This window comes from Callorhinus ursinus, unplaced genomic scaffold, assembly GCF_003265705.2.
Source record: "Callorhinus ursinus isolate GAN/ISIS: 27379988/994484 unplaced genomic scaffold, GSC_fseal_2.0 scaffold17, whole genome shotgun sequence".
In the NCBI taxonomy this organism is placed as follows: domain Eukaryota; kingdom Metazoa; phylum Chordata; class Mammalia; order Carnivora; family Otariidae; genus Callorhinus; species Callorhinus ursinus.
In genome coordinates this window covers 15,314,307-15,325,802 of record NW_027397079.1, presented here as the reverse complement: position 1 = coordinate 15,325,802, position 11,496 = coordinate 15,314,307, and the positions used below count along the sequence as shown (strand labels likewise).

At 40.9% G+C, this 11,496-nt stretch overlaps 1 protein-coding gene across 5 annotated transcripts in view; it reads right to left on the bottom strand.

Moving 5' to 3' along the window:
* Window positions 1-1,959: 1,959 nt before the first annotated feature.
* STOX2 (storkhead box 2) overlaps window positions 1,960-11,496 on the bottom strand; it is a 209,238-nt gene continuing 199,701 nt past the window's right edge. For 4 of the 5 annotated variants that reach the window (XM_073902292.1, XM_025886231.2, XM_073902295.1 and 1 more), the window contains exon 4: window positions 1,960-8,401. In XM_073902292.1, the coding sequence (XP_073758393.1) occupies window positions 8,206-8,401 (196 nt within the window). In that variant the 3' untranslated portion in view covers window positions 1,960-8,205. The remainder of the gene's footprint in view (window positions 8,402-11,496) is intronic. The other variant, XM_073902293.1, reaches the window with a different exon arrangement.

The following is an 11,496-nucleotide window of genomic DNA, read 5'->3' as shown; positions in this document are numbered from 1 at the left end:
ATTATGTATATAACTTATTAGCTATCCTACATTATAACATACATTTTATATCTATAATATATATGATATTATGTAAGTATATCAATACACAATACATACATATATGTAAAAATAATTATACAAATTTATACATACATAATTGAGACCAGGAAAGAGTCCAAACATTAGACAAGAAAGCATAACTACAGTCAACCAAACAAAAATTCTTGGTTAAGCATGGAGAAAAGAGTAACGAAGTGAAATAAACCCAAGGAACTAGAAAAGAAAAATAATGCGTGGAGCTTTATAACAAAGGAAGAGAAACAGGGGAAACAGGAAGCAGGGTGACCCAGGAGGAACGTGCTGGGTGGAATTTGGGGGCTGCCTAAGTAACCCATTTAAAGGGGCACCTACACAGGCCAATGCTGGTCGGAAGTCCGGGACCTTCCCTCCACCTGAGCCACAGACACTAGCCCAGAGTCCTCGCTCGTCACTGGACATCCGGAGGAAAGAATTCGCTCGTCATTGAACATCATCAGTTCAGTTTTGTCCCTCGAATTCCAAATCAACATCTTTGACCTTACTTCTCTTACCGAACGTATGGCATCTCCTTCTAACTCTTAACATCACACTTCTCATGCAGTTCTTTTAAGAAGATTCACCAGAAAACCCTGCTCAGCCTATCTGGAGGGCAGGTGCCTTGATTTTCCTTGAAACTGCCGTCTGGTGCAATGTGCTCTGTGAATACTCATCACACACACTTACTCCATGTGGTACATGATTAACTATTTGCTTTACAGGAAAAGTCTGGAGCCACCGGGCCCAAACAGGGGGCATATCATGAAATCCAAGTATTCCCACAGTAGGGATACAATTTCACAGTTAAATAAATTATTAAAGTCAGGTGAATACCTTCTTTGGCGAGGCTCTGCTTGGCTTTTCTTTATGGAGGAAAAAAATCCCACCACTCTAAACACTTAAAAATAAGTTAAAACCATACCATTTCCTTTGGAAAGAAAAGATTTTTTATGAACTGTGACCATTCTCTCAAAGGAGTCCGAATCCTGCCTTCCATCTTCTTATTAAAGTCACCACATTTCCTCCATGTGTCTGGCTCGCTGGATCGCTCTGAAGGGAACATACGGTTACCTTGCTTTTAGCACAGTAGCTTTTGGTCCTAGTGTAAAACCCACATATTCTTCCAGTACTCTTGTTCTCCCGAGCTTTGTGCTTGAAAAATGAAGTGGCTGAATTGAGACAATTGAAAGCACCTATAGACAAACGTACACAACTAAAATCAGATTTGTCCTTCAAAGTGGTCACCTTGGGTTCTCCACGCTTCTCCAAATGACACTGTCATCGGAGGTCCCCTTTGGGTATTGCCTTTCCAAGAAAATCAGCTCAACCTTATAGCTTCCTATTGTTTTTGACTAATCATGCTGTTTCCTAGCTTCATCGTTTGCTTGATGGCAGATTACTTTTGGTTTGCAAAAAGGGAGTCCATTCTCCAAGGGCAAAGATTTGCCACTGGGAAGGACAGCCAAGAGAGTATCGGATAGATTCTGAAGGCAGTGAAACATGGAGGAATTCCCAACTTGAGAATATGTGGCTAGCCCCCGGGTGTTCACTGGAAAGGGGATCACGTTTATTTGGGGATAGAAGTTGTGATTTGAGGGCTAACAAAACAGACCAACCCCACTGCTTTATGATTTCATAGAAAACACAATTCTGGGTGTCGTCCCTAAGCCTGACTTCTTTGAAATTTGAATAGCTAACCAAGAAACTGTGGTTTTTTTCAATATTCCCGGAAAAAGATTCTGATCAGATATTTCCCTTTTCAGTTATTTTAATTCAAAAGCTCTAATAACAAAGATTGTGCAATAAAAAATTTGTTACAGACTCCTATTAATTGAGGAGAGAAATGAATTGGTCTCACCTAAAGTATTTTCGCTCAAGTAGCAAAAAAAATCCACTTAGACATATAACCAAATGTTATTTAATATCTTAAAAAGTAACACAATCCAAAATGGATATTTCACACAACACTACATAAACAACATGAACACAATATTACCATATGGAGGGACTTTCAAATATAGACTTACAAAAATCCCTGTGCTTTTTTTCCTTTTAAGTTATTATACTAAGCATGACAAGCCATCATCATTTACAATATGGCACACTGACACGATAAAAACCATGTTACAAATGTGCTGTCATAAATCAGTAACATTAGGGAAGACATTTCATGAACTGTAATTATTTCATATGAAATACTATACAATATAAACAGAACATCCATCTTGGATGACCTTTACAGCAACCAGAGACCAAGTAATTTAAAGTTTTTTTTTTTTTTTTCAGTGCAAACACATTTTATTCAAGGCAGTCTTGGCTGCAAAACTCCTTTCTAACATACAGTAAATCCCACTTGCACTTCTTAATTCATTTACCCCAATGCAATAGTCACATTCAGTCACTCGGAGAAAGATACCTGCAGAATTATGATCCCTTTAAGCTTAACATTGAAATTTAATTCTCTTCTAGAAAGTAGTATCTATGTCAACTACTCTAAGGACCTTAATTTGTAGCTGTCAATACTTACATGAAGGTGACCCGAGGGCAGCTCTAGTCCTAACCCATCACGTGTGCACAATACCACACACTGTTTTGCCCTTCCGGTGTGGAAACCGTGCGGGTGGATCGGTATCTAGGTGGGGGAGTGGGAAGGAGGCAGGGAGGAAGGACCTGGGAGGAAAGGCGGGCAAGGAGCTGCTGAGTGTGTACTTCATGAATTTCCTGTAACTGCAGAGGACTGATACTGGAGGATTTCTCAGATCTCAGATTTGGTACCTCTTTTGGTCGGGAGGAAGGGAACAGGGGTGCCAAGATCAGCCTTTGGACAGGGAGGTAGGCAGCTGTACGTGGACCAGCCAAGCCTCTAGCCTTACATTTGCTGCCTCATTTGTGAAACTCCCCTTCCCTTGTTGGCAGGGTGTGTGTGTTTGCATTTGAAGCCAACAATGAGCAATTAAAGCCCTATAACTGATAATATATAATCATAAGAAGGTTTAGTCCCCCTTGAGCCTTATAGAATCCTCAACCTTGCCAATCAGCAACTGTAAGTCATAGAACAACTGTAAAAACACAGGATTATGTGTTAGGGGAGCAATCACTGGGGGAATCTCTCTCTGGGATGTTGCTGCATGAGGCGCAGAGATTAACTCAATCAGGGAGATGCCAGCGCCTATTTCAAACACGCCAGGAAATTTCATCGTGAATTTTTTTCGTATATATAATTTGTGAAATGTCTCCTAAATAAAAATCTATGGGAAAATATTGGATGTATCCATAATACTGTAAAACCTTCTGGGAGAATGACGGAGTGACAGCTGATTCTTTTATCTAACTTGGCAAAGATCAGACCGATAGTAATCTCCTTCCTGCCTGTATTTTACTAACCCCAAGCAAAACAATGTTTTCCACGCTTTCGCATTTGTTCTGTGTTCTAGCGTCCTCAGGCCCTAAACATGTGCAGGAGCCTGGCTGCTCACAGAAGAGAACGGGCAGGACGGTGGGGGAGAGGGGGGCGGGCTGGGGAAAGGGAGGGTGGGATCACTTCTGCTTGGGGGTCTGCTGTCGCCTGACAGCCTGTGCCGGCTGGTTCTGTGGCTGGCCTGTGCCAATGGAGAAGGTCCTCAGCAAGGATCTGGTATCTCCTAGTTTGAGAACACACTGAGAGCTAGATCGGCTCCCTCGGAAACCCAGATTCTTCCAGGTGGGACTCGATATATTGTACTGAATTTCTAGGGTGCTAAAGCAGCACAGTGAAGAGTACTTGATAAATTTTTAATTACAGTTTCTGTTTCAGCACCTTCCACTGTCAGGAAGAGTCAAGCTCCTGAAGGATGGTATTTTAGCACAGGAATTACAGAAGCCCAATAGGAAACTGTAAACAAGGGTGTATGTCTAGGATCTACCTCTGACCGCAATGGCATTTGGGTGGGTTTTGTAAAATTCCAAACACCCTGAACTTTTTGAATGAAAATGGACAAAAGTGTACAGTTGTATTTGTTTTCTTCGACTTTATTAGCACACATCAGAAAAATAGCATTGTATTTAGTGATTTCTCATGATGGTCTATCAAACAGATAGAAAACAGATCACTGGTAGCTGCCGCGGAATTTCTGGGTAATCTGAGGTTCCCCCCTTCTGTCTGTCCATTTCAAGTATGGGTATTACAAGTAGGATCTGCTTTGTTAATTGTTGGTCAATCTGAATGCTTTGGAAGCACTTTGAGATCCCAAAATGAACTGGCAAAGTCATGATAGCTTGTTGTTGGCTTTTAATCATAAGCTCCAAATACTGCCTGTGTTATAAATGGCGAGACTTCAAAATAGGTTCACTATTGTATTGGGAGCTATGTGCCTATAATTTAAGTTAAAAACTTTATTTTCAAGTACACTTGGTGGCGATAAGTGGTTTTTCTCCTGGGTAGGATTTTACAAAGCTGTGCCAACCTAAAAAAACAAACAAACAAAACGCACAATGCTTTCCTTTTCATCCAACAAGTTTTTCCTCCCATGGCGGTTGCGATAGAATTTAAATTTACATCTTCGAACCGCTGGTTGGGCTCTGAGATAGGGAGACCTGGGAACAGCTGGTGTTCAGATCATTGTTAGTCCAGATTAACTTTCAATTTATGCCTCCTGAACTTGCACTCGACAACATCAGAGAAGCACTAATTTGGTATTTTTATCCCGGTTGGTCCCCATTCAGCTCCTCCATTTGTCTTCTCTATTTGATGGCACCCCCCCCTTTCATATGCTCATTAAGGTCCCCTGAGATGTGCAAAATATATAAAATGGAATACAAATTATTTAACAGAACACAGCTCTTTTAATTAAAACGAAGTTTGGGCTCAGGATGGGAGCATGTGAGTGAAGGCAGAGAGGCCCAAAGTACTTCAAAGCCGGCACAGTCCAAATTTGTTGTGTGTCTTCAGTTACTGAAAACCTAGAATTTCCAAATCCGATTCTTACAGGAGTAAAGAGCTTGCTAAATTATGTTTACCAATCGGCTCTTCACCGGGGAGAACTCTTAGCAGGAGTGGGGTGGGGGAGAGGGGCCAGGGAAAGACAAGAGATTTCAACTTCCTTTCATTGGTAACAAAATCAAGTGTGCTTTTGTGGGAAAGAGAGGAGAGACAGGTTTACATCTGAAAGCTCAATAGTGCCGTAAAACAAAACCACGGCCATGAAGAAGTCACGAGTCCACAGGGGCAGTCACTGACGGACACACACACAGAACACCATGGCCTCATGTTTACGGAGGTTTTCCACTTTGCTTTTCCGAACAATACACTTTAAACACACTGCTGCCGCTTCATCAAATTTATGGAGGTAGTTATATGTAAAAATAAAAATTGCCATAAAGTAATATGCTGCATCATAATAATACATAAGTGTGCAAAATGCCGACAGACGGGTTGACCCTTTAGAGTTGAACGCTACACAAAGATTCAACCAGACTCAGTTCTGTAAACCTTTCAGCTGATAAACTCTTAAGTGAAGACTAGATAAGCAGCCACGTCTCACAAAGCTATCAGTTCAGGGGAGGAAAAGGATGTTGGCAAAGCTTGGCGTGGGCTGAGGGTTTGGTCACTGAGAAGCTCGCCCACTGTCCGAGGACCATCTCGGGTCACATCTGTAACAGTGCTTCCTGCCACCACGCCTCCCCCATCCACGACTCCTGTTAGATGCAGACGGGGACATTTCCACATGGAACGTCTGCTTACATCGTAGCATCTTTAAATCCCATCTTCTCTACGCTAATGGCTCCAGGTCTAAGGGAGTTTTTGTTGTTTTTAAAATTGTGTACCCCATAGCATCAGGCAAATAGTATATACACATTTTATCTGAATCATGTCTTCTGTAAACCTGTATCTTGTGAAATATTGATAAATTCCTATTTTAAAGCTTCTCTTAAAGGTAATGCTTTCCTTTCCTGTCCACACAGCGTTTGATTATTATAATGGCTACTTTCAAGAGGATCAACGAGAGGCTGATGTATTGTTTCAATGGTTACATTATTTATGAACTGATGGTATGATTCAACACTCGAGAGCAGGTTTTTTGGAAAAAAAAAAAAAAGGAATTTAGCCAGAAGAATTTAGTAACCGTATGGTATATAACTCCCCAAGGAAACAGACTGTGTGTATAGTCTATTAGATAGATTATCATTCCTCCTGGACATATTTAAGCAATGAGACAAATAGTGCATTTCTGGGCAATCAGGGCATGCCTTGGAGGAAATAAGGCATGAGATTGAAAGCCAACTGACTTAAGCATTTTAGTGGTATGGGGGTTTACCAAGAAATGTGCTTACATTTCATTATAAGCACAAAAAAAGGAATCTAGACTAAACTTGATGAGTCCAGTTTGACCTAATGCAACTTCCAAATATCTGGAAAAGCATGAGAGAGTATCCATATGTTTCAAGAATCGGTCCAGCTATGTATAGGAGTGTATTCTTTAAACAGATCCCTAGTGATTGAACCTAATACTGAAGCAGAAATGTTTCACACATTTTATGCCAATTACTGAAGTCTGAGGTGGGAAGATTTTAGATTTATTTTTGGATATATATTTTATGGTTATACGGCTCACACGCCACTAAACTAAACTTTTGGTCAGACCATTTACTTGTGTCATATGTAACCCTTCTGCAAATAATTTTTCATTATCTACACATTTAGGCCATTGTTCTCATAGAATAAAATGGGGAACTTTGAAATGTCTCTTTTCTGTAAAGTTGAAGCTCCATTATTTGTAATCCCTTTGCTGCAGAGTCTTCTTTGTATTCAATAAGACATTGTAAACCAAAGCAAAATGTTAACAAACCATTTTGAAAGAGGTTGGGCTAGTAACTCTACATCCACCTAAAAATGCCTCCTGAAATTGGTTACAAAGTATCTGTAAACATTACTCTGGCATAGTTCATGTATGCATAATTGTTACTCTGATAAATTTTAGGGGAGTACAAGTTCAGATTATACCATACTTGCAGAATGAGCACATTCTGTTGGTAATTACATGGGCACATGTATATTTCTAATCAAAAATTATTTTAAACTTTTCTCTATAGATATCTTTCCAGGAATAAAAGGCCTGAAGTTCAACTCTCCCTAATTTTGCTCTTTCCTATAACCACTAAAAATGATCTCCCATAGCCTAATTTAGGCATTCTATTTAAAACTACATAAAATAGATTAATGTCCTTCCATTAGAAAGAATAACATCCCCAGGCCATACTCTTCATTTGTATCACAAAGAACATTTTGCTTTTAAACAAACTAATTATCATATCTATTATAGTAAGATAGGATCATCATAAGTATCACAAGGAGGAAATTATCTTCCTTAAATATTTGATTGACACCTTTAGAGTCCACATTTCCCTCTTCCATCCCTTAGTGCTGTGTCCCAGCCAGGCTGGGGATCTCCTTCCTTCGTCCACTTCAGAATCAAAGGCCTATATTCCTGTTTGTGATTATGGAAGGTTAAAAATCAGACAAGCATCTGTTACACTTAAAAACAAAATCCTGAAAACAAACACTCCCAGAATTTCGATCACGACCCCTTCTGACACACTTCCACGGGCTCCTGCAAAATCGTGTCACGAAAACTCACAGTGAGAAATGACTGGTGCATAAACGATTCACACACAAAGGGCTGGGGTCCCTTTTGGTCAGTTTGACATTGATTTCCCTCAAGGTGGATCCTGGTATTTGACATTTTGGGGTGGCTTACTTTTTTTGGGGGGGGGGAAGTGTCAAGGATCAGTTCTGTGGCACCCTCTGACCACAGACTGGGAGCAACACGTATCTGTGGCATTTAAAAATGGAATTGGCAACTTCATGACATTGGAATGCATATCACACTTACAGTGTCTAGACTTTCCTATGTGTGCTCAGTTACAAGTAGTGAAGCAAAAGTATACATATCACCCCTACTGCTATTCGGTTGCTACAGAGCCATAAATGTGAAAAGCAATACTCTGAAATAAAGATTTTTGTTTTTTGCCCTAGCCTACTTAGCAGCACAGTTTAAGTAAACACAAAAACTGTGGTCGAGATGCTTGTCTTTCCCAAGATGTAAACATCAGTCCCAGTGTCGTAAACTTGGCTGTATCGAATGAGACAGGAGATCTGAGGCAGAACGACTGTCACACACTAGTAACAGAAGCTTGCAAGCAGTTGGAAGGTTTCTGTAGTTTCTCAGCTTCGTTGGTTGCGGGGTCCGTACTTGCTCGGAAGTTGAAGGCCGGGCCAGCTCCACCGTGGACCGGGCTCAAGGTAGCGTTCTGACGACGGTTACTTTCAACAATGCTTGACGTGTTGGAAGCCAGGCTCTCCCGAGTGCTAAAAGAGTAAAAAGGGTTTGTTTTGTTTTGTTTTAAACATTAAATAATTATCTCTTGAGCCCCAGAGGAAGAGCAAATGATGTAGTTAATGGATTTCCTCTGTTGGCTCATGATGTCATATATACACCACCTCACACTGATTATTCACATACGCTCTTCCAATGTGGGCTCCAGAAGCTTTCACACACGTTATAATCAGTGGCACCCTGAATAATGGGTTTTCATCCAGCCAAAGGCACTGTAAATGTTTTCTCCTTCTTTTCCCATTCAAGGAAACTGCTTCCAAATTTGACGTGAGAGATAGCTATCGCGTTCACTTTAGAAAAGAATCCTCTTAAATACACACATGCGATGATTTCGTTTCAGGCTGGAAATTCACTGAATAAATGAATAAACTCAATTTTGCCCCTAATGATTCCGTTTTCATTCCTGATTAGCAGATTTTGACTTTGGTGGACTTCAAGCATGCCATTAGCTAATTTGCCACCCTGATGGGAATAAAGTTCGTCTTAAAACGCTTTGCACCTCTGTTTCAAATCTTAACACTTTCATGGAAATACGTTATATTTTCAGATAAGGAATCTTAGATTTTCCCCATTTGTGAAGTTTACATCCCCTCCCCCGACTTTGGTAGCAGTATTTTATTTTTCAAGGATTCTTTAGAACAGAAGTGATTTAAAGGCTTTAGTAGTTCTACTTCGCTTTTAATTTTTCTAAGTTAGAAACTCTTGAATTTGTTTTATGGCTCCAAGAGATTCAGAATATTAACCTTTTAAATGTGTAGGGCAATAGCAGAAATAAGGTTACTTGGCCTGACTGATAGGAACTGAACAGGTTCTATGTTCAAAGTCCTCAAAGTGGGAATAAGAAACTTAGTTTACAAAGAGATTGAAGAAACCACATTGATGCTCAAAACATCCATTCACCCGACTGGGCAGATTCAGAGTTTAGAAAATATTCTGAGAGTTGCCCCCCCCCCACCCCCCATCACTGACTGAAGCCTGCTGAAACTAGTCAGCAGGTCAGACTACTGCGGTGGACATCCTCACCACCTTTCTTTCATTCCTGTACTAAATTAATAGCAATTCTGTCTGAACCCCACACAGGTTTCTCCCACTTTCGGAGTGTAGGGTGTTCCTATGAAATCTTTCCTAAGCCTAAATGTCAGAAAGAGTATACACGTGCTTTCCAAATGTTCGCCATTAATGCCTCCTCGATTTTATGAAAGACCTACGTTGGTACCTGTTTCTGCTAACTGAAAGAAATCCGAAGATTTTCGCTTTCACGAAGAAAGCTGTTACTAATGTAGGGTCTTCCGTTAAAGTGAAAGGAAGTTAACACAAAGTTTTGGAAAGCGAGGGATGCCTGTACTTTGGCTGAACTTCCTAGATAGTGGATTGTTTCATTCTAACCTTTGTGGCTTTGAGTTTGCTTCTCATCAAGGAGCCAAGAGGTAATTGTTTAAAAGGACGTTTATTCATCGACTACCAGAAAGACAACTGGATCTTTCTTGACTGCAAAGGGCACCTCCAGAAGGTTAATATATTTACAGAAATAAGTTCTGGGGCGCCTGGGTGGCTCAGATGGTTAAGCGTCTGCCTTCGGCTTGGGTCATGATCCCAGAGTCCTGGGATCGAGCCCCACATCAGGCTCCCTGCTTGGCGGGGAGCCTGCTTCTCCCTCTCCCTCTACTGTTCCCCCTGCTTGTGCTCTCTCACTCTCTCTGTCGAATAAATAAATAAAATCTTAAAAAAAAAAGAAGAAAGAAGTTAAGTTCTTTCATTGTGCTTACGGTAGAGCTGAGCATACCTAAAGAATACCCCAGAACATCATCACTAAAGCGATGTTAAGTGCTAGACTCACCTACTTACCTGCCTTACACCTTCCCTAAGAAAATTCACCAGTGGCTTGCCAGCACCATAGCTGAGGCACGGAGTCAGGCAGAGGAAGGAAGAAGGGCAATCAACCTGTAGAACCCCAGAGATTTTGTGACACGTTCCTTCGGTTTCACTCTTAATTGTGATAGTAACTTTTTACAGTATTTGATTTCCCCATCTCTAAAATGATGAGAGTTATGAGATTTACCTACTCATAGAGTGATTGTGAAGAAATAAGCGTTGATGAATCTGTACACTAAAAAGCTAGATACATTCTAATTATTTCAGATGCACATCTGGCATCTAATGAATGAAGGAGCTACTATGAGTTGGTTTCAGAATCCATCCGTTACTAATGGCACCTTTTCTATGGAAAAATGCATTTTAAGGTCTTAAACCCTCTTAAACCTTTGAAACTAGCTTTTGAGGCACAGGCTTCACACTCATCAAGTACCCGCTGTATGCCAGGCACTGTGAACACACATCACGGCAAAAGATCATCTAAGTTGGGAGCTGTCTCTGCTCTAAGATGCCTCTGACCACCTTTGGCCAGAGTCATCACAGTGATAAAGATATACGGTACTCCAGTTTCTCCAAAGGATACATTTCGTTACTGTTGTAATAACGAGTGCAGGGTGCGACACTTGTAACGAGGGTTCTGGGTGTGATGAAGAAAAAGCTAATGGAGATAGAGCATTAGCAATAAAATTAGTCTTCCAGTTTAAAAGTTCTTAACTTTCTTGAAAAAGAAACCCAGTGGAGTGCAACCTTAACAATAAGATGTCAGGATTTTATAAGCAGAAGCAGTGAACGGAACAGGTGTGTGGCTCATCCTCCTGGATGCGTGTGTCTCCCTCGGCCCCACGCTCCGACAGCGCATGCTCGCGCCCTACACGAAGCCGACACATCCCTGCAGTTTTGCTACCTCGGGTTTTCACACTGTGTTTGTCAACCAGTTTTGGGCCTCAGATTTGGAATCGCGGATTTTACAGGTCAAGAATTTTCGTGTTCAATATCAGATCTCATAGCATAGTTGAAGCTTTTACCTTTTTTCCTTCTCAAAACCCTTTAGCTCCCAACGAAAGGGACTGAGAATTTTGAGAATGTGGCTGAACATGACTTCTGAGCCAGCACGGAAAGCTGGGAGTGTGGAGATCACCTTTCTTGGTCTTTGTTGTTGTTATTGGATCTTAGTTGCTCTGTGGAATATGTACTG